Genomic DNA, 27,078 nt, shown 5'->3' with positions numbered 1-27,078 from the left:
TTGTGTAGTGGGACAGGCCCTTAAATCTCTTCCCTCTCACCTTAAGCTTCCCCTTTAGTTTTAGAATCATCTACTCTGGAGAACAGACCGTTAAATACTGCAATCAATTAATACTGCTTTGGAATGGTTGTTAATCATACATGAATACCCTCCATGATATCTTTTCACCATGTATTTAACTTTTCAGTGCAAGCATATACTAATCGATATCACTGTACTGCACAACTCCGCAATTACGTTGAAAGCAGTGAATAAACCTATTCATGAGAAGTAATTGCCACTGATTAAAGCACCAATCTCAGATGATAATTAATGCTGAATGAATGTATTCTGTGTTTGATATTTATAATATGAGTTTTGACTTACTGCGTGGCTCTCTGGGTCCGTCCACTGTGACTTTAATGGCTCTGTGGTAGGTGGCAACTTGAGGAGGGCTGGTGAATACAGTGATTGTCAGTGTGAAGCTTTTACCTACAAGGGAAGAAATAGAAAATATTGTTTATTTTACCATGTTTCTGCCAGACTTGTCAAACATTGCAGACTGGGAAGGAAAAGGACTAGGAGGGGGGGTGGGGAGGGGGTGGAAAGGAGTGGCAACAACTTACTTGATGCTGCAGAACCTAACCATGTACTGCTGGGTTTTTTTTTTAAGCGAAAAAAAATCGAGTTTATTATGAAATAAACCTTGCTGTTGTGTTTATCAGCCTCCGACATTAAGGGTGGATTGCATGCGCTCCAGGGTTTATCTCTCTGGGAATACCTCCACTGAGTTAAGGAGTATTGAAATTGTCTTATAGCAGCTGCTTCCGAAACTCCTCCCTTGGCATCAGCAATAGACCTCTGGAGCCTTTTATTCCAAAGCATCCCCAGTGTCCTAGCTGGTGTCCTGACTAACTGTATCAGTTCAATTTTTGTTTTGGACAAAATGATTAATTACGAAGCATACTTTTATCAAATACATGTTCTCCGCTATGTTGTTCTTGCCCCATCAATAAGGTGGAAGCTACATGAGCTCTGGTCCCTTGCCTGCCATCACTACCACTCCACAATCTGTTACTGGGAGGACAGATGCAAACAGAGCCACGTTAGCTCAATGTGTGCTTCCACTAGCGGGGGTGTCCAAAGAAGGACTAGGCCTTATAAGGATTCTGAACAGTTCTTCGATAAGCTGGGGTACAATGTCTACCTCATTGTGGACATTGTCTCTGGAACTGTTGCACTACAATGAAGATAGACACAAAATGCTGGAGTAACTCAACGGGTCAGGCAGCATCTCTGGAGAAAAGGGGTAGATTACCCTTTGAAGGGTTTCGAGCCAAAACATCACATATTCCTTTACTCCAGAGATGCTGTCTGACCCACTGAGTTACCCTAGCATTTTGTGTTTATCTGCCATGTAAACCAGCATCTGCAGTTCCTTCCTGCACATTTTGTTGTGCTACAATGCTGACAGCTATATTCTGCACTGTGTATCTTTCCCTTTGGTCTAATAATGTACTTCAGTTTCACTGGATTGTATTTATGTAGCATGTTGTCTGATATGTTAGGATAGCATGCAAAACAAAGCTTTTCACTGTACCTCGGTATATGTGACGATAATGAACATAAACCTAAATCTAAACCAGCGATAAGAATTAATTACATTACCCAGGTAAGATCGATGACTGGAAGTCCCCAGCAACCAGAGGAACAAATGTAAATCTTCTAGTCAGACTCATAAAAGTAATAATAATAATAATAATACATTTTATTTATGGGCACCTTTCAAGAGTCTCAAGGACACCTTACAAAAATTGAGCATGTAGAGGAAAAACATGTAAGGGGAATGAAATAAATAGTAGAGACATGACTAGTACACAAAGTAAAGACAGAATTCAATACAAAACATAGTATGAGGCAATTAATGCACAGATGAAAAGGGAGGGGGACGTGGGGCTAAGGATAGGCAGAGGTGAAGAGATGGGTCTTGAGGCGGGACTGGAAGATGCTGAGGGACACGGAATAGCGGATCAGTTGGGGGAGGGAGTTCCAGAGCCTGGGAGCTGCCCTGGAGAAGGCGCTGTCCCCAAAACTGCGGAGGTTGGACTTGTGGATGGAGAGGAGACCGGCAGATGTGGATCTGAGGGACCGTGAGGGTTGGTAGGGGGAGAGGAGGTCAGTGAGATATGGGGGGGCCAGATGGTGGAGGGCTTTGTAGGTGAGGACCAGGATTTTGTAGGTGATCCGGTGGGAGATGGGAAGCCAGTGAAGTTTTTTGAGGACTGGAGTGATGTGATGCCAGGATTTGGTGTGGGTGATGAGTCGGGCGGCTGCGTTCTGGACCAGTTGGAGTCGGTTGATGTAGGTGGAGCTGATGCCAAGGAGAAGTGAGTTGCAATAGTCCAGTCGGGAGGAGATGAAGGCATGGATGAGTCTTTCAGCAGCGGGCGGTGTGAGAGAGGGTCTGAGTTTGGTGATGTTGCGGAGATGAAAGAAGGAGGTTTTAATGACATGGCGGATGTGAGGCTCAAGGGAGAGGGTGGAATCAAAGATCACGCCAAGGTTGCGGGCCTGGGGAGATGGGGAGACAGTGGTGCCGTCGATGGTGAGAGTGGGGTTATTGATTTTGCTGAGTGTGGCTTTGGAGCCTATGAGGAGGAATTCTGTCTTATCGCTGTTGAGTTTGAGGAAATTTTGTTGCATCCAGGTTTAAAGATAGACACAAAATGATGGAGTAACTCAGTGGGGCAGGCAGCATCTTTGGAGAAAGAGAATAGTGACAAGACCTTTCTTCAGACCTGAAACGTCGCCTATTCCTTTTCTCCAGAGATGCTGCTTGACCCGCTGAGTTACTTCAGCATTTTGTTTCTATCTTCAGTGTAAACCAGCACCTGCAGTTCCTTCCTACTCATAAAGTAGTTTATATTGTGGCTTGAAACATCTTACGTATCAAACTAATTGTAGATCAGGGGTGTCCTGAAGTAATTCCTTGTTTTCCCATATATCTTACCTGTCATCCTCACTGGGTCAAAATCCTACCATTCCCTACCCAATAGGTCTGAGAGTGTACCTTCACCGGATGAATGTAGAGGTTCACGGTGGCTCACCATCACCTTCTCAAGGGGAATTAGGGTTGCCTATATATTCTGACCTTTCCTGTGACATTCTCACCTCATAAGAAAATCTTTGAAAGATTTCATACCAATGTAACAGGGCAGTATAATACACTACAGATGGATGTGCATTCTACAAGTTTTCTATAGGGGTACACATTTAATCAACAATATCGTTCGAAGATCTTTGAGTGTGGACTATTTTTGCTCAAAGAATAATCTAAATATTCTTACGACTTAAGATTACACTGCAAACGCATTAATATTTTGAATACTATTCCTTTTATTTAACTCTCTACCTTATCATTACTGAACATTGACTCCAAAAAATATGAATGGAATTATCAATTGGGGGAATAATTAATCAAAGATTCTGCATTATTATAGATCAGATTTTGCAGATCTTTGAGAGCTGACAAATAGGTTAGGAGAATAAGATGGCATTATACCATAAACCCCTGGGATACAAAGCAAGAGAAAAGCAGGCAAACTTTTCCAAACAGGGTATTATGAGGGTGAGGAGACAGACCTCAATCTCACCCAGCTTTTATAACAAAGCCGACAGGGTTAAAGGCGTAATGACAAAAGAATAGACATTGGAATTTAAATAATCAATATGCTGGAAAGACTCATCACTGAGCTGTCACTGCAGGTGAGAACAGTAAGTAGTAACCAAATAATGGGACAAAGTTAACTTAATACTGATTCAGTAAAATTTCATGCTGGTAATATAAAATATGTATACATTGTGTATGCAAGCAAATAATTTCACTGTGCCTAGTCACGTGTGATAGTAAAATATTCATACTCCTATTCCTAAATACATTTTTTAAAATCGCATTTGAGTATGAGTAGTCACTTGTGTAATCGGTAGTGTGTGAGGCCATATTACAGCTTTTCAATAGCCCAGCTTGCCTCCTGTTTAACCATATTCAGATGTCCTTTCTCATGCTTTGCATCACACCATATGCTACTTTAGACAAATAGAAGTTTTATAGGCACACCAGGTAGCAAGTGAAAAATAAGTAAAATATGGGTGTTTTGCATTTTCATGTTTAAAGAAACCATTTCTTAAAATAGTCAAATTTAAATTTTCATGTGGGCATTTAATTCTATTGTTGGTGACACAGTACTCAATCCTGCCCTGTGATGTGGTTCAAATTTGGTTAAATAGCAGATTTCATAGAATAATATATATCTGTTGCCATTTTCAATGTTACAGCTAGAAATAATCACTCGTCCATTTATTTACTTGTATTGAACTCAACTGTGCAACTATGCTTGTGTTAACTTGTGGTAAATGGGGGTAACATTCAGTAAGAGTTGGCTTTTATTTTTGTTACAGTGCATTATATGTCACATATAATCATCAGCCTAAACCCACATAACATGATTCATTAAAGCGTGCAAGTAATTATCTCAAGATTCATTAAAAAAACATTTTGGAGGAGTTTTGTTATTACCTAAAAAAAATAGGATAGGTTCCACAAAGGCATTTGTTCATTGTCATGATTGTAAAGTTTCAGGTATCACTATAAAGTGTATGCTAATGTAGCAGATTGTAGTGGTACTTGGAGTGTTGTGTAAACTGGAGATAGATGTATTCTAAAAGGATGATCCTCCTGGTAAGGCCTCTGTAAACAGTGCCTTATTAAAGTAATAAAAGAATATCAGAGCCTTGAGCTAAGAAATGACACTGCCAAAATTTACCACAGTGCCAAAATACTGGGTGGGTGGAATTTGTTAGGCATTGAGTCTAATTTTAAATGAGTGCAATTTTTAATTGTTTATATAATGTGTAAAATCATCTTCATTTAGAATTTAATGTAAAAGAAACCGGAACTTCAAGAAATGCAAGACTTTTTCATTGTCAGAGCTGAACAGAGCACAAATATTTCATTTTGTTTTCCATCTGCAAGCCTTGTTTAATCAATTTGAACTTTGCAAAATGAAACCTACTCTCAAGCCAAGAAATTAAGAGTCGTTACATATAATTTTAATTGATGAAAATATACAGATCCATTTAAACTTTGCTAGTGTATATAATTTTATGATAAGCAATTGCAGATTATGAGTTTATAATACGGTCTTCCCTGAAGGCTCTTTTTAAGCCAAGCTAATAGTTGTTTCCCATTTTGTTCAAACAGGCAATTAAATAAATAAATAAAATTCCCTTTGGCATAAAATAATGTTTCCCAATCATTGGATGAATAACACCTGCCGATCCTTACCAGCTCATTAGAAAAAATCTTGTTTGCAAAACCATGGTATATCATGTTCTTTTTTTAAAAGAAAAGATTACGGGCACATTTGTGGGACTTGCAGAATTGGCTAAAGATTTTGTGAAAGAAGCCCTATTTCCACTACATGTTTAAAGTGATCAGCCACAATTAACGTACATTGGTGTATTACAGCCTTTATCAAAAAGTGACAAATAGTTTGAACAAAATTATCTTCATGGTTTTATGTCATGCCATCTCTTGCAGATGGGAAGGTTGTTAAAATTATCTTTTCATATTTTGTCAGGAAAATTTAAAGAAATGTTAATGATCAATGATAGTCTTATTTTTTTCATATTTAGAATATTATGCAATGAATTTATTTTTTAATTGCCTTTTTCTATAATTGTTCCCAGAATTAAAATATAATTGTTAAAAATGAAAACCCCGATTATTAAAAAAACAAAGTTTTAACCAGGTGTTTCTCATTATGTGAATGGGAAAATAAAACGATGGTCACATTTCAAAGTGATTCTTTGAATGACGCTGATGAACGGCAGAAGTGCAGCAGGAATATTGTCAAGTATTACTGGTAATTAAAAAGCAACATGCAAGGTCAGCTTCAGTTTTTGCCAGAGAACTGTATGATAAAAACATCTTCACCAGCAAGAATGAAAGACTATTGGTTGCACATTGTTCCTAACCTCTCCAGACAACGTGGTTTGCAGTTAATAAAATATTGCTTTTCCTGCTTAATTACTTTCTGAACTATATTTACGACTCTAGTTCAATGCCAAGTTTCTTCTGTTAACAACCTTAATTCTTCTTGCATTTGTACATGCTTTATGCTGAAAATCATCGCCTCACATGCATACGCATGGCAACAGGGTCAAGCCAATTAAAGGCATATTTTTTTTAACGTTTTTGCGCGTTAAGGGCAGTAAATCCGTAATGTCTGACCGACATATCATGTGTATCTCTGCACCAGCGGTGCCGGTGTGAATTAGTTAAAAGATACTGCTTGAGGCCCTGCAAATATGTAAGTGTGATTGGACGTGTTTGGCTGTTTTAAGTGTAAAGATTAACAAGGGGAACAAAAGAAATGGAAACGTTATTTTTTTAAATCAACAATTTGTTGTATTGTCTGATAATCGTTAAAGATAAACATACTTTTTTTTAAATGGCCTTTGTGTATTGATTTTGGGTCACACTGAAATTGGTTCAACTCTGTAATATTTTTGTAGGGTGAGTTGTATATATAAATTCTATATTTGTGTTGAATAAATATATATATGGATATACTTTATAGATCGCGTTGCAATCCGTTAATTTAACTGATGATCGAGCGAGATGGAGAATATTTGAATAAAACCATTTTTTTTTAAACTGTCCCGGATTGAACAGACTGTGTTTAAATCGGAAATCGGGTTGTTGAATGGTCATCTGAACATCCTCACTACAATTTGGTCTTTTCCGTGGCACTTTAAACCTTTGGGTTATCTGTAATTACGAGGGGGGTGACTCAGCGACGTATGTTGATACAAGATCGCAGAAGGACATCTTCTTCGCCAGTTCAGCAGACAGAAAACGCGTAGCCCAGGTGAGGGTGAAGAGGAGACGACTGACTACGTTGCCGGGGGAGTGGGCAAAGTGGTCGAGTTTAAGTTGAAAAATGCAAGTGGCCCTGGCGCTGCTCAAGCTCAACAAAGGCCGACTGACTCGCTGTTTCTGACCAATTGAACCCGCCAAGAAAATACGCAGTGATCGACAAAACAGTCAAATAACGATCGATTTCAATTCGAATGCGATATTTTGGTTTGTAGTGAATATTTTGTTAATAAAATATATATATAATAGGAGAAATTATAAAGGTTATCAATGGTGACGAAAACATGAGATGCTTTAATCAGTTCTACGGTGAATGTGTTAATGTCAAAGTTGTTTTTTTTTGTTTTGTTCAAGAAAGCAAATTAAAACAATGACGACAATTGGAAGAATTAAAATATTAGTGGTTAGGAGATATTTTTTCTAAACCTTCAGTCGAGGCAGATCTTCGAACCAGAGAATAGATGTTTTAAAATCAAATGATGTTATGAAATATTGCCACCTGGGTTTAAATCTTCTAAACTAGGAAGAAAATAGCCAGCTATTGATGAGAAAACAAAAGCAACTGAATATAATTCCCTATTGCGGTGAACTAGAGTTGAGGAAAAAGAGGTTACGGTAACCCCGAACCCCCAGAAACCGCAAAGCATTTGGTGGTGCTGGTGTAAATACCTCGTCCGCTTCTTCCCACAAATCTGAGGTCGTTAAATCGGGCTACAGTGTTCTTCATGACGGCCGAGGCGTTGCGGAGTTCTGCTGAATAATTCTCATCGTTCCCAGCCATTACAGTGACCATGGTTCCATCAGGAACATCTCCAAGAGCCACGATCTGCAAAAGCGAATCATTGGGGCTGAAGCACGTCGAAAAGAAGGAGACCCACACTCAAACCTACACCCCCAACAGATCGGAAACTTTCCCCCCCACTCAACATCCATACAGTTACAATGAAATTAAATTCACACCAATTACAAACCAACGCAGATAATGTAATTCTAACAGTATTTGCGGCGAATTGCGCGATGTTATGCCAGGTGCATCCACGGCTCTATGTGTCATTTATTATGGACTATACATAATTATGTGATTTTAAATGTTATAAGTATTTCAAATTCAAATACGTGAGTTCCTTGTCCGTCCACTCGAATACTATTAATGGTTTTAGTGTATTGCCTGAAATTTTAATATTGAATTTAGCGGGAAGGCCATCATTATGATCATTTTTCGACATAAGTGAAGAGCCCAGAATAGATTTGCAAAAAGCGTTGCTTAAACAACTTGTCTCCTGTATTGTCTCTCATCATTTTAACGGATTGAACAAAATACAAAAAGGACAATTGCTTGCACCATGGATCTGGCAATTCTACATCAACGTTTTGAAGTAAACCTCAATATAAAGGCGCCACATGATGCAATGTTTTTTTTCTCTTTTTCGTTATTTCAAGATGTTAGCAACATTCGAATGTGTGTTTTTTTCTGTACTGGCTGCACCCACGATAAATTGTTCACAGACAAAATTCAACCTTTCTCGCATCGTGCGTTGAATATTGCTTTCGGAATGATGTTTAACGTCGTTCAGAGTGGCTTTCTGAATCTAATACTTAATGGGACGTCCTGCTTGGTGACTAATCTTGCATAATATTCCTGTCATTTGTAACGCGTGTTTCAATCTAAAGGAATCTAACAAATCTTTAAAATGCTGAAATTCTGCTGTGGGCGTCCTGCCCGCCAATTTTATATTGATTGTGGGCATTCGGTTCAGGCTATGCAGCGTCGCTGGAACTGAATGAACATAACCCCGCACCATCACGTTCCCCCCTTTTATATGTGGGAGTCAAACTTTGATTAACCTCCTATAAGCTTTTTGGGACATTTCTCTACATTGAAGGAGTATCTCAAACATCAGGGTTTGTGGCGTCCTTGTGCCAATGTATAAATTATATTCAATCCATAGAGACCAGAGACACTTTATATTCCAGTGTTACCTATCTGTGTGTGTAGTTCAATTATATATTATTGGATTGTCAAATTATTAACGTTTCTATTGCATCAGTGACTATTTATTACAGAATATTGTTGTGCAATGTTTTTTAAAAATCACATTTTCGCTGCAAGACCATGTGTTAATTGAAACTCTATTAGCAGGAACGATGGAAATGCCACATAAATGATTATTTGATTATGTCTTCTAGCGCTATTGCAGAGTTTTAAGTGACATCTGTGGATCATGGTATTGTCATTATTGTATTCCTGCAAACACTCACGCTGACCTATCTATAAATATTGCGGTTGTGGAGATAGTGCGGCAGAAACGTTCCCAATTTGACCAAAATGTAAAAAAAACAAAAAAACACACACACACGTTTGAAAAATACTGACCTTAAACGCCACTGGCAGTGTCTTGTTGCACCTCCAGTGTGAAGGAAGGACCGAGCAGAGGAAGTTGGGGCTGTCAGTTCGGACTAGTTCGCCAGCGTGGTCCTGCAGAACATCGACCACCGTGCGGGACTCGGTCCGGATCCGTGACAGACCTGGCGGGTTGGGTTGAGTCAGTGACACCGGTTCGCTCATCTTCCCCGAGCTGGACGTCAGCGTTGTGGAGGGAGGAGTGAAGCGCCTGCTAGTGCTGGGATCTACGGGAATACGCATCACAACGCCCGGTTAGAGGATAGCAACGAGGAGTTCACACAACGGCGGGCAGGCAACCGCCTCAAACGGTGTCTGTGTGGCTTAACAACCCCTGGGCTTGGCCTTAATTTGGAATAAGTCTTTTCTCTCAAACTTAAAAAAACCACACACACAAACTCAACTCCCACGAACAACTTTTATGTTTCGGCCACACAGATCGCCAATCGAAATGTCCTTGCAGTCCCGATACCCTCAACTGGCTTCCTTCCTAGTTATTGAGATACTGAATAGTCCATCCCTCCTGCTCACATATCACTCGGAAGTGTGTGGATATCCGCGTTTGGTGCCGACTTTCGACAGCCGACTGACTTCAGTGTCTGAGAACCCTTCAAGCCAAGAGTTCTTCAACTTCAAAGCGGCCGAGCACCATTTCCTCTCATGTTAGTCGCAGCGAGCACATCGCCAATTCTTCACATCTAAGTCCACGCACTGAGCCAACCCCGAGAGCCGACGATCACTTTCGGTATCACTGCTGCTCCTTCAAACTCTGTCCTCAAACAGATCTGGTGGGCACCTCCAAACGCGCGCAAACTTAACAGCAGCAACAACAACACCCCAAAAAAAACCAGGCGGTGGTGCAGCGTTTCAAAAGTAAAATACAGAAAGGAAAGGAGTGTTGCTGCTTTCCTCCCCTCCCCAAAGGTTGCTGTCTGCTAGAGGAACATCCAGGCAAATTGCTGAAATCCCTGGGTCTCTTTCAGAAAGTTTGCTTGCTGGGTGATTAAAGCAAGGAAGTGCGCTGTGAGCTGCCAATATACGGTCTCCGTCAGCTAACCTGAGAGGCGCTGCCGCTGAGTGACTTCGCTGGCAGCCACTCTGGTCCTGCGATGTCCCACTCGATACGCCTGCTGCCAATGAAGGCAGGGCCTGGCCCTGAAGGAGGCCGGACCGCCACCGAGCCCAACCCCATTCAGAATCTTCTGCATTTTTGCATTTTATTAATATGTTTACATAGCTGACATAGCTTCATGGCAAAATACAAACGGTGTTTTCCTAGGTTAAAGCTCGACAAGCCTTTATTGTGGGATTTTTCTCTCGACTATAATGTAAACAACTAGCCTGAATGAGACCACGGCAACTTGGGGAACAATGAGAGATGCTGCCTGACCCGCTGAGTTACTCCAGTGTTATATGGCTATCTTCGGTGTAAACCAGCAGCTGCAGTTCCTTCTTACACAATAACTAAGAACCCCTATCCCTGGATTCCCTCTCACCTGACTCTCAGACTGAAGGAAGGGTCTTTACCTATGCCTTTTCTCCGGAGATGCTGCCAGATCCGCTGAGTTACACCAGCATTTTGTGTCTAACCAGAAGGTCAGGTCAGACTGGGAGCTCATGCCATTCGACATATAGGAAGGAACTACAGATACTGGTTTAAACCGAAGATGGACACAGAAAGTCTGGAGTTACTCCAGCTTTTTGTGTCTATCTTCCATCCAACGTATAGCTGGAATCATTTCATACGTGGATCTTGGTGGACGTTGACAATTGGATATGTTGCAAGGATGCACACACGTTCATAAATCTTATAACTGACAGAAGTCTTGTGCTTATGATTAACCTTACATTTTACATATATATTTATCGTGATGGTTCATCATACCATTCAACTATAAATACACCAGATGATAAATGTTAACCTGCACGCGCTTGGGTACATTCTGTGTGCAGCTTAGTGTTTTTCTTCTGAATAAGCGAACATGATTATGGGTGTAACTTCAATAATGGCACAGCCGCCCACTCCATTATTTAAGGAGATCGTAAAGTGCCGTAATTTCAACCAGGCGACGACAGATTTAAAAAAAAGCGAAGTGGAGAGATAGGGAGGGAGATAACGGGAGAGAGAGAAATAATTATTAGCATCTTTCCAGGAATCAGGCAATAACAGTTCTATCTATCGTCCGTCAGGAAGAACGCGTTCACTACTGTTCGTGGCGCATTGAATTAACTGTGGCAGTCAATTCTTCTTTTGTGATTTCTTCTGCATCATACAAATTCTTCACTGAAGAAAGGCACACAAATCTGGAGTAACTCAGCGGGCCAGACAGCAGCTTTGGAGAAAAGGAATCACTGAGTTACTCCAGCTTTTTGTGTCTATCTTCGGGTTAAACCAGTTCCTTCCTACAAATTCCTCACTGATTTCACTGCGCGCTTATTTTCTAATTAAAGGCAATTCCTTCCCATCAGTGTCGTTCGAAACCATTTGTTACAGAAATTCGTATCGTGCTTCAGCAGAAGGTTAGCGATCAGATATTCGTCCCTTTCAAATAAAAGGGTTGGTTTTATTTGTTTACCCGCAGAATCAGCTTGTCTATGGGAATACCCCTAACACAAATTAGACAGCATTACTGTTTCAAATCAACTTTCATAAAATACCATTGACATCCCCTAAAAATAAGCCTCCTCTAAATAGAACTATTCTGCAAACAAAAATAACCAGGAAGTTTATCACAACTATTTGACTTTACTTCACTCTCCCCCCCCCCCCCCCCCCCCCCCCCCCCCCCCACGACCACCTTTTAGAAAGCCAGGGGATCGGAATATTTAGAATGTTAGATATCTCCCCATGTAAATTGAAATGATGGTAGTGGTAAAATAATTGGTGAAACTGTTCATCAAAATAAAACAAACTACCCTGTTTCTATTTTTACTGGACAACCGGGAGGTGCGTGTCATAAAAAGTGAGTTACTGAAAGAGTCCGCCTGCATTCTTGCAGTTCAGAATCAATCCTTGAATACACGGTTTATTCTGTTCAATGAACTCCCTGACATGTTCTGCTTTGCGGTGGCGGTGAATATCCACTGTGATTTCTTTCTGTGAGTTTCGCTCAGTCCATCCACTCAGGGCACCCTGACCCTTTCAACCGATACTGGCTTTGCAGAATATATAGCTCCTTGTTTGAAATGACAGGGATGTAGAATGGTGACAGATTGTCTGTTAAGTGCGGTGTAAGACCTGTCAATAACTTTCACCATAAAAATGCCCACAAGAATTTGCCATAAGCCGCGTGTTGTCAGTATTTGTTCTCTCTCTCTCTAACTCTCTCTCCCTCCCCCCTCTCTCTCTATCTCTCTCTCACTGTGGTGATACCTGCAGTGGCGCTGAATCCAAAAACGGCCGGTCACTCTTGTGACACACCGTGTGCACTGCCCGGGTCTGATATTGTTCTCATTCTGTGTGTTATTTGTAGGGCTCTCTCTGACTACAACGCGACTTTTGTTTTAATAGGGCTTTTACTGAAAATGACAACATATGGAACCGAATCCGCTGTTCGTCTCAACGTTGAAATAACGGACCGTATCCGCCAACGATTTTCTACACTCTAACAAGTCCGCGCCCAGTTCCTCCAGTTGAAAGGCGAGATTCTCACACTCCGCCAGAGCTGCTTACACTAGTGTTCAGACAGGAAACAGAAGTGTCTATATTTCATCAAACCCCGTGTATAAGGAACACCAGCGGCGTATTTTTTAAAGTTATTTATTTCTCTTTGGAGAATTCCTGTACAAGACGGCCAAACGAAATATCTAAGCCGACCTATTATTAATAAGGTAAACTGAAGTGAGGCGGTGGGACGCGAGTTACTTCAAGACTTTGGTGTTCGGTTGCCTGTGTTTGGCTTTTTACAGGACCTCTGTTCAGCCACGACCCACCTCGTGATTTTCAGCCCAAGAGATCCAAAGTGTGGATTTAACGAAAGCAACTCTGCCTGCTAGAAGTCACACACACCGATAGATGTCAATATTTCAGTGTTGTGAAATTAACACCTCGCATCAGTTTCCCTGCAACTTCCACAAAACATCCCTGAAAACCCGATCTCCACGCCCCCTGTTTAGAATTTTTTTTAGTGGTGGGATTTGATGTGGAGTTATGAGCATTCCTCGATGTTTCGGATAATGTAGCTGGTTTGTGAATATTGTTGCTGTCTGGGAATGCGATTTTGAATTTCAATTAAAAAAACAACAACTTTTTTTTGCATTTCAAATTAAAAATATATTTTTTTAAACTCATGATCGAATGTGAATTAATTCCGCACAAACCAGCCTATGCATTTTGAAAATGTAGACGCGTTTCATCAACCCTCTTCCAGAACAATTCAAACATACCAGGAATAGCATTTTTTGTACCCGTTACTATTTAATAAATGTGTGCTTTGCACCGGACAGTTAAGTCCTTTACAAAACCACGAAGGTCTGAAGTATTTCGCCACGCTCGACAGGTAAATCTACATTAATTCTGTTTTTCTCATCCGCTGGGCGTGGGATGAATCTGCAAATTATATCGGGGTTGCGCCCCGGCAAGGATTAGTTTCACCGGAGCCGGTAGCGATTCAGAACCGGCCACGCCAACGGCAAATGCACCCCCTGCAGTAACACTCTTTTGGATTTTACGCCTTTGGAGTTCAACATATTTTTGCTGTTTTAATCATGTAACATATTTTTGAAAATGTTCCAATTCAAATTAAATATATATATATAATTTAATATATCAATTGAATATATATAATTGAAACATTTTCAAAAAGATATTCCATAATACCAGTGCAGCCGCAATGACACATATTCCCTTGAAATATTCAATGTGAAATTATTTGCGACAAAAAAAAGACTAGTTTGCCCGCACTGGGAGGACGTGGCCGTGTTCAGGAGTGTGTTTCCCAAGTGGGATGGTGTGCTCGGGTGTTGAATTGTCCGTCTGGAATGACGCGCTGTTGCCACTGGTTGGCGCCTCCGTTGTACAGATGGGAACTCTGTCTGCAAAACTCTCTGCCAGGCAATCCTAGTTGAATCTACAAATTACTGCAGCTCAACGCGGAATTAGTACAAGGTAGACAAAAGTGCTGGAGAAACTTAGCGGGTGCAGCAGCATCTATGGAGCGAAGGAAATAGGCAACGTTTCGGGCCGAAACCCTTCTTCAGACTTAGTACATTTGGAAATTCGATGCTACTATCGATATTTCGAGCAATTCAACTTTATAATGGCCGTTTTATAACTTACTGCCTGTTCTAGAACTTACTGCCTAATCAAGATATATATATATATATATATATTCGAAATTCACACAAGCAGTTAAGATTCACATACGCCTTGTATTTGCAAATTGGAGGAACAGCGTCTCATATTTCGCTTAGGTAGTTTACACCCTAGCGGCATGAACATTTACTTCTCTAACTTCAGATTTCTCTCTCCATCTCCTTCCCCTTCCCAGTTCTCCTACTAGTCTTTACTGTCTAAGACTACATTCTATCTCTGTCCCGCCCCCTCCCCTGACATCAGTCTGAAGAAGGGTCTCGACCCGAAACGTCGCCCATTCCTTCTCTCCAGTGATGCCGCCTAACCCGCTGAGTTACTCCAGCTTTTTGTGTCTACCTTCGCCTTGTATTTCAGTTGTGCATTAAACTTCTGTACGTGAATATAAATCGACACCGTGACTCTCGTATCTTATGTACGCGACATGTAGATGTTACCAGAAGTGCGGAAACATCGAAACAATCAGCATGCTTGCAGTGCCAATAAACATAATTCACTAATTCATCGACACTTTTTACTTCTAAGTTTAATTTGTGGGCGTTGATTGATGGTCAATTTTATTCGAGTGAGTGATATCGAAATTCACTCGACTACAGAGACCAACTTGACCTCTCCTCCTTACAGCCAGAGTGTTAAATGCAACACCATTTAGATGAAAGGATTGACAAGAAACACGTATTGGGACCCAAAACAGGTAAATGGTGTTAGTGCAGAGTGTGGCTTGAAGCTCGGCATGGATATGATGGGCCGAAGCGCTTGTCTGTGTTGCACTGTGCACACTTGAACTAAATTAACGTATTTGCCAGCTCCGCACACGCTTATATAAAGGCAAGCGTTTCGGAATTGAATTTCGCGTCGAGAATGGATGGTGGGATTGTTGTCTCTCTTGTAACTTCGCTGATTGTCCAGCAGAGGCCCTGATGTTGGCTCGAGCTAGATAGTCCCTCGATGGGAATGTAAGGACATTAGGAGGACTCGACAGATACTGACTATTGCCGGGCATTGTCTAGAGAGGCGGGGAACTGGATTCATTTTTTAATTTGTCTTTGTCGAAAGAAAAAAGTGGAAAGTCTGCAATTAAACTCCATCAACCCCCCCCCCCCCCCCACCGCCTTCGCCACCAGATCAATTAAACCGACAGAGGAGCGGCAGTATATAAGAAATATGAGCAGTGGTAACGTTTAAGGAAATATTTCAATGTGAAGTATCTTAAACAACCTAGTCGCACTGAAGCTCTAAAGGCAATCCATTCAATAGAATATTCTCATGATAAAATTGAAATGAGTGATGATGTGTTATTGAACCACTTATGGAGTGTTCTGTGCATGTTATTGTCCACCATGTTTGCATTTTAAATCCACCTGCACATTCAGAAAAATACTAGAATATGGAAAAGTTGGCAAAAGTGAAAAGAGTACTGATTATTATTTGTATAAATTATATGCTCCTCTAATGTTGAATAATTTAATGGATCAAATATATTCATTGTTGTACCAATTCTTGCTAAGACTCCAATAACAACATAGTTGCATTTAGCCCATAAAAGGTGTGCTTCAAGTGCTTTTCTTTAAATCGAAACATGCATAGGCTGAGTCATGTAAGGAGATATTACAGCAAGCAACTAAAAGCTTAGTTAAAGGTAACTTCTAAGACAGTGCGAAAGCAGTGAAGATGCAAGGCTATTTAGGGAGAGTCTTTGAGAAAACTTTGAAGATACGGCTGCTAATAATAATGCAAAGAGATTAGGGATGTAACTCAGTCATTGGTATGGACTTAATGGGCCAAATGACCTCCTTATATGTCATAAAGAGATTTAAAATATGAAAAAAGATCCTTTATTTGGCACAAATGAAGTGATATTGAAGGACGATATGGATTAACTCAGATAGTTTTGACAATAAAATCGAGAATATTTAAATATAAGCATTATTTGATCAGGTGCTAATGAATGTCAATGATCGTAAAGGTGATGTTTGAATGAGACTTGGTGTTTTAGGATATGCACAGAAGGGTTTTAGATGAACCAGTAAACAGCAGAGGCAGTCTGGTCCAACAGCAGAGGCAGAACGGGACAATGATGTGGAGACATAAATGATTGTGAACTTCTATAATGAAGAGGATGTGAGCTCAAATAGACACCAAATTTGTTAACTACCTTATACGTCTTAGACAATAGACAATAGGTGCAGGAGTAGGCCATTCGGCCCTTTGAGCCAGCAGCGCCATTCAATGTGATCATGGCTGATCATCCCCAATCAGTACCCCGTTCCTGCCTTCTCCCCTTATCCCTGACTCTGCTATTTTTAAGAGCCCCATCTAGCTCTCTCTTGAAAGCATCCAGAGAACCTGCCTCCACCTGAGGCAGACAATGCTGAGGCAGACAATAGTTGTGGGAAATGATGCAGTTGGTAGTTAGAGAAGAGAATTTGTAATGGGCCAGAGATAATGACTTCACCTTCCAAAACTTAATTGGAGGACGTTTCTGTTCATCAAATGCTAGATGTCAGATAAACCACATTCAACAGTCTATAGAAACAAAGAACTGTAAATGCTGGCTTATACGAAAGTTAGACACAATGTACTGGAGTAATTTAGCTGGTCAGGCAGCATCCCAAGAGAAAAAAGATGGGTGACGTTTCGGGTCGGGACCCTTCTTCAGACTGAGAATGTCTGAAGGGTCCCGAGTCCCGACCTGAAACCATCCATTTTCTCTAGAGATGCTGCTTGACCCATTGAGTTGCTCCTGCACTTTGTGTCTATCTATTCAGCCACCAATTTGCACTTCAGAATAGAACTTCAGTTCCACCCTTTCAGTTTTGATCTATGTGCTGCATCTAAAGGGAGCTCTCATTCTCCATGGAGCAGCAATTAGAGATGTCCACAGCATTACGCTGCTGACAGCCTTGGTTAAAAGTGATGAATGAAGAAGCTTCATAAAGAGCATCACCCGAGGTGCTCCTGCAGGTATCAGAGAATAAAGCAAAGTGATTGAAACTGACATTTTCATTTGATATGCTGCCATATACTAGAGGCATGCTGAGGTCAGGGATCTAGTGGCTGAATGATAGCTAACTAGTTACAAAACAGAGAACATGGGTTAAGCAGACCAGAATGAAGATGTACAGGTTTGTAGGCTAATTGGCTTGGTATATATTTAAATTATCCCTGGTGTGTGTAGGATAGTGCTAGTATATGGGGATCGCTGGTCGACCTGGACTCGGTGGGCCAAAGGGCCTGTTCCGTGCTGTGTCTCTAAACTAAACTAAACTAATAAATGCAAATAGTGAATTACAATGATTGTGCAAGGATTACTTTGTCCACATTTCGGAAATTATTTTGACTGGGGCTATTTCCAAATGTTTGACTCGTATCGTATTGGGGTTGCAATTACGCCCAAGGAAACTCAAAAATACTTTTGTGGAATTGCTATGTTTTGAAGACACATGTAGACAAGATGATATGTTTTTGGAGTAGCAATAAGAACAACAAGGGCCTAAAGGGGATAGAGGGGCAAAAAGGAAGAGTACACATCCACAAATTATTACTAGTTAAAAAACACGTTTCGGGAGTTGTAAGTAATACAAACATAGTGTTTTAGAATAGGAAAGTTGGGAATTTATGTGCCAATTGCATTGTTAGACAGCACAGAGTATTGTGTTCAGTTTTGGGCTCCAAAACATTTATGGCGGCAAAGAAGATTGAAAAGCTCGACAAGGATTATACTGGAATTGAGCGGTTAGAACCAATTTAATAGTGTTGTATATTTGTACATCACAGAAACAGGCCTTTCAGCCGTCCACATCCATGCTGATCATCAAGCACACACACGAATCCCATTTTATTTTTAATGTATCGCAGTCAATTCCCCCCCAATTCTATCATTCACCCACACACGACAAGCATTGTGCAATGGCCAATTAACCTCACAACCCTGATATCTTTGGGAATGTTCAGAGGCTGTGGGAGGAAAAAGGAACACAAGAGGAAACCTACAGGGTTACATTAAAAATAAAAGCCAAAGTGATGACATTGGTTTCTAAAATTACAGAGGTTTATGTGGAGAATAATGGAATTTTTAAAAAAGTGTCATAGATCGAAGTTGGTCATTTATAGGTCAAATAAAAACATAATTGGCATATTCTTAACCCAGAGTGTGATTAGAGCATGGATCTATCTACCACATGAGGCAATTAAAGGCTAGCTTGCTAAGTGAGGGAAGGAGAAAGGGACAGAAGCACAAAACTAAACTGGATGAGATGAGATGGGATGGGACAAATCTTGTGGGACATATAAACAATGCCAGTGCCTAGTTTGGCCGAGTAGCTTGCTACTAGAATGTGAATTATTTATAAAGTGCATAATTGCAGTAAATCACCATTTGATTTCAAACATGGCAAAGGAACAGTTGTAAAAATGATTGTGCAATCTGCCGAGCGTTACGGAACATATCAGGTTTTGAATATTCAGCAGTGGAACAATATCATTCCCCACATCTCACGGTGGTCCACAATATGATCAAAGAATCGACATTGAAATGTAAACCTACTTCACAGGCGAAAAAAGATCCTGCATTTAACAAACACAAGTTACGTTATAATCTAAAGGAGAGGTTAAAAGAGAGTTATGAACAGTGCAGATTCCACAGTAGAACAATAGGGGTCCTTCACTCACTCAGTACATTCTCCAATATGACCCACTAAAATGAAAATCTATGAGGTTGAAGTCTGGTTTATTTATGTAAAGCCTTTTCTTTATCCTAGTATTTAATAGGATATTGCAGGAAATCCTGATTCCTCCCTCTGCTACACAAGTTCAGAAAGGACAATATGACAATATGATGCTTGGATGCTGGAGGTCTTGACACCTGTTATTGGGCTACCTTATGCTTTACTAATAGATCTTAGAATCCCAAATTCCCAACTAATTTAGATTTTCAATCTCAATGTCCCTCTGAAATAATCCTCTCATTATCTGAGTGTACATTTTGGTTATACTTTAAAAAAAAAATCAGAACTAAAGTGTAAGAACAGCAACCACTGCTAAAGTTTGCCCTGAGTCCAATGGTGTGGTTTAAACAGTCAGGTATTTTGTTTCTGATGTACTGAGGGCGTGGTTCTCTGTTTGTGACAGAGAAAGGGAGACATTTCTAGAGTGTTGGAGGTTGTAAAAGTAAGAGACACTTGACCAAATCCTGTTTCAGATTTCAACATGGGTGTGATCTGTTTAGTGTATTGGTTATTGCCACGTGTACAGAGGTACAGTGAAAAGCTTTATATCTGAGCTAAACGTGTGATGTATACTGTGTTACTGTGGCTTGGAGTTTACTTTACTTTAGCCTAACACTGAAGCACGCCAAATAAAGAATAAACCATGTAAAACATTATGGTGCAAGAGACCAATTGAGCTTCCAACTAAAACGTTAAAATATATACCAAGGGGAGAGGTTTAAATCCTGGAACTTCTTGTCCAACAGCATTGCCAGAGCACCTTCATCAGAAGAACTATTGCTGTTCAAGAAGGTGGCCCTCTTCAAGAAGTTTGTTTTACATAACCATCTGGGCCATTCCTCTGTAAACAAAGTGTTCCATGTCTGGGCTAGTTATACTACAACCAAGAATTTATGAGCCTAGTTCGATGCCGTTCAATGTAGGTGTGACATTTGGGGGGGATTATATGAGCACCTTTAATGAGGTTATTAACTAGAGCAGTAGAAGTGCCTTACATTGTATTTTTCTTTCTCTGGTTCACACACAATTATCAATGAAAGCATTACAAACAGACTTTGTTAAAAATATTCAGTCGTCCGACAAGTGTTAGGTGGAATGTTTCCAATACTTGAGAACAAAAAACAAATGTATTAATGTTAGAAATCTTTAGTGTTTATGAATGAAGTACATTTGAAGTACTTGTACATGGATCGAATTCTGTCTTTACTTTGTGTATTGGTGATGTCTTTATTATTATTTTTAACTCCGATTATATGTTTTTTACTCTTGTTAAATTCTGTAAGGTGTCCTTGAGACTTTTGAAAGGCGCCCACAAATAAAATTTATTATTATTATTATTATGTGTGATCCTCAGAACACAAAAGACTCTATTTTCTTCCCCCTGAACAGCTATCTGTTTGTTTGCATTATTGACTGCTTGCATAATAATTAAAAGATTATTTGGAAAACATTCACATAATTATGAAAATCAGGATAATATTACAGCTAATGATGTTGACTGACAGTTGCATTACCATTAATATAATTATTAATTAGTTATTAAACGTATGTAATTATTAATGTGGAAATGTAATGCAGCAGCCTTTCACTTTATTCTTTTAATGTGCAACTGAAGATCTCATTACTCCCAACATCAACCTTGACAACAATGCAAATAAAGGTTGCATAACAGATACTTGCAACAAATCATCTGCTCTACACAATGGTCCATAGCAATGAATACATTTCCCCTTGACAAAAATTACTTGAATTAATGTGAGATATCCACATTCTCAATGACAACGATCTTTACACAATGGGGTACAAAGGTGGAGCAGCAATTCTTCACCAGTTGCTTCCGGCAAACATGATATATATTGGCAGATGCATATTGTGAACTGCTTCTGAAACCCAGATCCATCAACTGCAATAGAAGTGAACTTTGGAAGCAGACTACAATGTGCGCCTGCTATTATGTTCCTCATCTAGTGCTGAGGCCAAAGAAGAGTTCCTTCCCAGGCTACAAGATCATTATTAGGTTTAAATCCTGGAACTGTCTGTCCAACAGCATTGCCAGAGCACCTTCATCAGAAGGAGCATTGCTGTTCACGAAGGTGGCCCATCTCAAGAAAGCAGCTTCTTAAATATAATTAGGAATAAGCATTAAATCAATCAATACCAAAAGTGAGAGGGAGAAGGAGAGGAGGTCATGATTCAACTTTTTAGGATTTGGTCAAGCTGCATTTGGAGTATTGTGTGCAGTTCTGGTCGCCCCATTACAGGAAGGATGTGGAGACATTGGAAAGTGTGCAGAGGGAGTTTAACAGAATGATGCTTGGATTAGAGGGTATTAGCTACAGGAAGAGGCTGAACAGACTTGGATTGTTTTCTCTGGAATACCTGACGTTGCGAGGGGACATGATAGAAGTATATAAAATTATGACAAGGCATAGAAATTATGACAGGCTGTGAATCTTTTTTCCTTGAATGGAAAACTCAAATACTTGTGGGCCTAGCTGTATTGTGCGAGGGGCAAACTTGAAAATAGATGTGGGGGGTGAGTTTTATACACAGAGGATGCCTGGAACGTGCAGCCAAAGGTGGTTGAGGCAGATACCATAGTGGCATTTAAGAGAATTCTGGATAGGCATATGGATATGCAGGGAATGGAGGGATATGGATTATGTGCAGGCGGATAAGCATTGGACTTGGCATCATGTTTGGCACAGTCACTGTTCCTGTGCTGTATTCTTCCATGCCCAAGGAAAATGAGGCCATATAGATAGATTACCTATATTTGAATTAGTCTGGTTTTTGTAAAGGAGATGGCCTAGTGCCACATGCAGTGAATATTCAGTGTCCTCTGTCGGTGCCAAAACCTGCCGACACTTGTGTACTGCCTGGCTGACGTCTGCTACACGATTTGTCTGGGTTGTATGCAAAACAAAGCATTTCACTGTACCTAGTGAATATAGACAATAAAGTATCATTGAATCATTGAATTTTATTAATTTGACAATTACCAGTACCTTCCAAGTGGAGCTTGGATAGATATTTGTAGATGAGATGAGTCTTTCACACAGAGAGTGGTGAATCTCTGGAACTCTCTGCCACAGAAGGTAGTTGAGGCCAGTTCATTGGCTATATTTAAGAGGGAGTTAGATGTGGCCCTTGTGGCTAAAGGGATCAGGGGGTATGGAGAGACGGCAGGTACGGGATACTGAGTTGGATGATCAGCCATGATCATATTGAATGGAGGTGCAGGCTCGAAGGGCTGAATGGCCTACTCCTGCACCTATTTTCTATGTTTCTATGTTTCTGTGACTTCTGGGGTGGCAGGTGAGGCCAATGTGGGACTTGAAGATTTTCCAAAGTGGGCAGAAAGTGCTTAACCGGGTAATTGTGTAGGTAAATTGGCCGGTGGTCTGAGTCAAGAGTGCTTAGATTGCTTAGATTTGGCACTGTTGGGATTGCACAGGAAAATTGTGACGTTCCAGATCCCAACCTTCATATTGAGTGGAAGTTCCCTGTGCATAATTAAGGTGAGATAGTCTTACACATCAGCTATAATGCAGGGCCTTGGTTCAGTAGCAAATGCGTCCTATGTTGCAGTTTACCAGGCTCTGCTGTATGGACATTCGCACATACACACGCACACACATGCTCACACACAAATATAGCTATGTGTTAGCAAGGTCCTTGCTGACACATACACACTCTCATGTGCACATGGGTGGGCTCAGGCACAGATGCCCTTAGCCTCTGCCTCACACTCAATTAATACCAGTTAAAACAGAAAGGGATCTGTGTTCTTCATGGGTCTGATTAAAAGGTTTTGAAGATCGTGAGGAGCTAGCGAGTGTCACATTGCGGAGATTTGGTATCTGTACACTCATTGTTTCGTTGCACAGAGGATGGGAGGTGCCATGCATTGGTTAATGGATATTCAGCCTCTGATACTAATTTGAAAACAGCAGTAATAGCTTACAAGTTTCTGGCTTTTAAAACTCCAGTAGTAAATTATTTACTTTCCCTTCATTGTTTAATACGTATTTGCCTCTACAGCAAAATGTGACGTTATTTTTTATCAACTGGATGTTGAAGGATGTGAGCCAGAAGACAGGAGTTCAAATATATTTTTGAATTGAAGAACTGCACAGCTCAAAAGGAAGATATTTATGCCAACTCTTCCAAGTAGCTTCACTTCCTCTTTACCAGCATCCCTGCGACCTCTTCTCGTTTCAGAAAGCTAATGCTGCACCTACATCGGCAATTGTCATTCCAAATATAATCAGTTGGGTAAACATATTTATGTCCATGCCACCTCGTACTCTTTAACCATTCATCTTAAATTCATCTAAATCCATTCCATTTGGTAACCAACTCTGCACACACTGGAAACCATGTTTTCTTTTTTCCCATTTACACTGTCTACACCATTCATGATCTTAAACAACTCAGCTTTCTACGCTTTATGAGATCAATCACAATCTCGCCGTTCTATCCATATAAATGTAATTCTTTATTTTGGAGCGATCCTGGTAAATTTCTCAGGTAAACAAAAATGCTGGAGAACCTGAGCGGGTGAGGCAGCATCTATGGAGCGAAGGAATAGACGACCCGGTCTCGACCCGAAATGTCGCCTATTCCTTCGCTCCATAGATGCTGCCTCACCCGCTGAGTTTCTCCAGCAATTTTGGCTACCTTCGATTTTTCCAGCATCTGGTAAATTTCTCCATAGTTTGCCAAAACCTTCATATCCTTCCTGAACTGGGCACAATGCACCACTGTGGCCTACACTGTTTTTGTAGAGAGAACAGACTGCAGATGCTGGCAACTTGACCAAAACAGAAAGTACAAGAGGAACTCAACGGGTCAGGCAGCATCTGTGGAGGAATGGATGGGCAATGTTTGGGTTGGGACCCTTCTTCAGACTCAAGGCTGAAGTCTGATGAAGGGTCCCTACTTGAAACATTGCCTGTCCATTCCCTCTCCAGATGATGCCTGACCCACTGAGTTTCTCTAGTGTTCGGTGTTTAGTGTCATCAAATACAAAGCAAACCATAATGGTTTAAAACAACATGACCATGACCTTAAAGAGGATGTTCTCACTCTTGTGCCTCTCAGAATAATAAGCTCCAAGATTACCACTACCTGCAAACTACTGCTCACCAACATCTCTGATTTCAAACAGCAGGCAGTGTGAGAAACATGACTAAAGTATGTCAAACACACACAGATCCAAAGCCTTTGCCCTGTGACTATATCTGTGTGTTTTAGAAAGACCAACGGGGCTATATGAAACATCATGCATGGCTTAATGCCTTTTTCAGATACAATTAGTTTCCATGAGAAAAGAAAGAAGGCACTGCCCTTATGCACAGCCAGCCCTCGATCTGTCTTTTACTGTGGTTAGAAAGGAACGCTGTTTGAGACATTCCATCTCAAAGAACAAACCACATGCTACAGAGATCATTTTCCTCTGAAATTGCTCTTACAAATAAAACTCCAACAATAAAATACATTTCTCCCTACGTTGACTGTTGTCTGAATTGCTGCCTATTGGAGTATTTTGCTCCAAATTCCAGGTGTTGGGTTGAGAATATCCTACAAAATATGGTAGGCTTTGGCTTAGAAGGAGATAAATAAATAATTTGAATTCTAACTTACAGGAATGGTCAGGGCTGAATTCTGAATAAACGGATTTAGTTAAATATGTTTTCAAGTCAGATTTTGCTAGGATTCAGCTTCTGAAAATGAAAGAAAGTTGGATTTCAGAGCAAAGATCCTTCATCTGTACTCTGAGGAGATTAGTTGTGCTCGGAGCTGGGGCGGCGGCAGCGACCACCCGCGGAGTTTGAACCGGCCCGTTCGCGGAGCACGGTTGAGCCGCGGGATTTACCATCACCCGGTGGGGTCACAACATCTGGAGCCTGGATCGCCTCGGTGCAGAGGGAGAACAAAGAGGGAAGAGACAGAGACTTTAAGATTTTGCCTTCCACCACAGTGAGGAGGTGTTTGGTGAACTCACTGTGGTGGATGTTAAATTTGTGTTGATTGTGTGTTTTTGTCATTTTTTATTATATGTATGACTGCAGGGAAACGAAATTTGGTTCAGACCGAAAGGTCTGAATGACAATAAACGAATCTAATCTAATCTAATCTAATCTAATCTAGTTGATTGTCACATGTGCAGAGGTACAGGGAAAAACTTTTGTTGCGTGCTGGCCAGTCAGTGCAAAGACAATACATGATTACAATCGAGCCTTCCACAGTGTCTTTATCATACATGATAAAGTAAATAATGTTTAGTGCAAGATAAAGTCTGATCAAATATCGTCCGAGGGTCTACAATGAGACAGGTAGTAGCTCAGGACTGCTCTAGTTGTTGGTAGAATCGTTCAGTTGTCTGATAATACTGGGAAGAAACTGTCATTGCCACTCATCTGACTTCCTACGTGAGCCTGCAAAATCAATTCACTAATTTCACAGTCCAAGGGCAGAAGCAAATCAAACAATACATATTCAGAAGTGGAAATATTCTGTGGATTAAAACTAATATTGTGCATTATTTTAATAAAGGAATAATTGCACTCAATAGTTTTATATTGAGCTATGGATCTTGGCCAGATTTCTTCCTTTCCCCATAGCATTAATTCATTATACATGGAGTCAGAACATTTGGTGGATGTCATTATCTCCATTCACTATATCAAGCAATTCAATACATTCACTTATGTCAATATCACTAATATTTCATCCTTAAACACTGTAGCAGTGAAATGTTTGATACACTATAGCTCAAGGCACAGTCCAGTATCCACTGTTAGTTGCTTCAAAGTTTAGTGCACCCCTCAGCATTCAAGGAACCTTGGTGTTTGTGTTCCCAGAGCCTTGGGAAATCTGACAGGACCACACCCAAAGATGAACGTAGGCACAAAATCCTGGAGTAACTCATCGGGATAGGCAACATCTCTGGAGAATAGGACAAGGTGATGTAACTCTTCATCAGACTGAAGAAGGGTCCTGACCCGAAATGTCACCTATACCTTTTCTCCAGAGATTTAACCTGCTTTCTGATTGAACGCTCAATACATCACACATCACACACACACGTCACACATGCATTGAGGATAGAGGAGAGATGACACCTTTGCATGTAGAATTATACCAAGCCGATTATCCTACAAACCTCTACGTCTTTGGAGAGTGGGAAGGAACCGGAGATCTCACGCAAGTCACGAGGTGAACAGGATCCAGGCCGGGTCTCTAGTGTTGTATGGCATCAACTCTATCGCTGTGCCATCATACCACCCTAAGTACCAACCACTGTCTGCGTAAAATAATTTCCACTCAAATCCCTGGGAGGATATCTTGCCTCAGAGCAGGCTTGACTCAATGGGCAATGGTTTGGGCAAAATCTTGCACTCCACATTCAACAGTGATATTGGTCTGTGATTATTTATCTCTCTCTCACTCCCTCATCTTGTTGATAATGCTGACAATTCCCCTTTTCATGGATACTGACATCCTACAGCCAGCTTTATGCTTGCTGCAAGTTTGGGCCCATCCAGCCAAGTGCAACTTTACTGGAAACCATCGCTCTGGGAACTTTATTAATCTCAAAGGAATGTGTTGGGCTTGTCAGTTCTTCCAGGATCAGTGATCTGGAATTCTCCCAGATGCCATTGCCGAAAACTTTCAAGATAAAGGACAAGGAGTCCCGGGGGGTCTGTATTTT

General features: G+C 40.7%; 1 protein-coding gene across 3 annotated transcripts in view; it reads right to left on the bottom strand.

Annotated features, from left to right (window-relative positions):
* runx3 (RUNX family transcription factor 3) overlaps positions 1-27,078 on the bottom strand; it is a 170,111-nt gene that overhangs the window by 60,422 nt on the left and 82,611 nt on the right. For all 3 annotated transcript variants that reach the window (XM_033045166.1, XM_033045164.1, XM_033045165.1), the window contains 3 exons: positions 9,294-9,547; positions 7,589-7,745; positions 367-471 (listed from right to left, as the gene is read on the bottom strand). In XM_033045166.1, coding sequence (XP_032901057.1) covers positions 367-471; positions 7,589-7,745; positions 9,294-9,547 — 516 coding nt within the window. The remainder of the gene's footprint in view (positions 1-366; positions 472-7,588; positions 7,746-9,293; positions 9,548-27,078) is intronic.

Source organism: Amblyraja radiata, chromosome 27 (assembly GCF_010909765.2).
Source record: "Amblyraja radiata isolate CabotCenter1 chromosome 27, sAmbRad1.1.pri, whole genome shotgun sequence".
In the NCBI taxonomy this organism is placed as follows: domain Eukaryota; kingdom Metazoa; phylum Chordata; class Chondrichthyes; order Rajiformes; family Rajidae; genus Amblyraja; species Amblyraja radiata.
The sequence above is the reverse complement of the archived record's forward strand: the minus strand, read 5'-3'. Positions and strand labels throughout refer to the sequence as shown.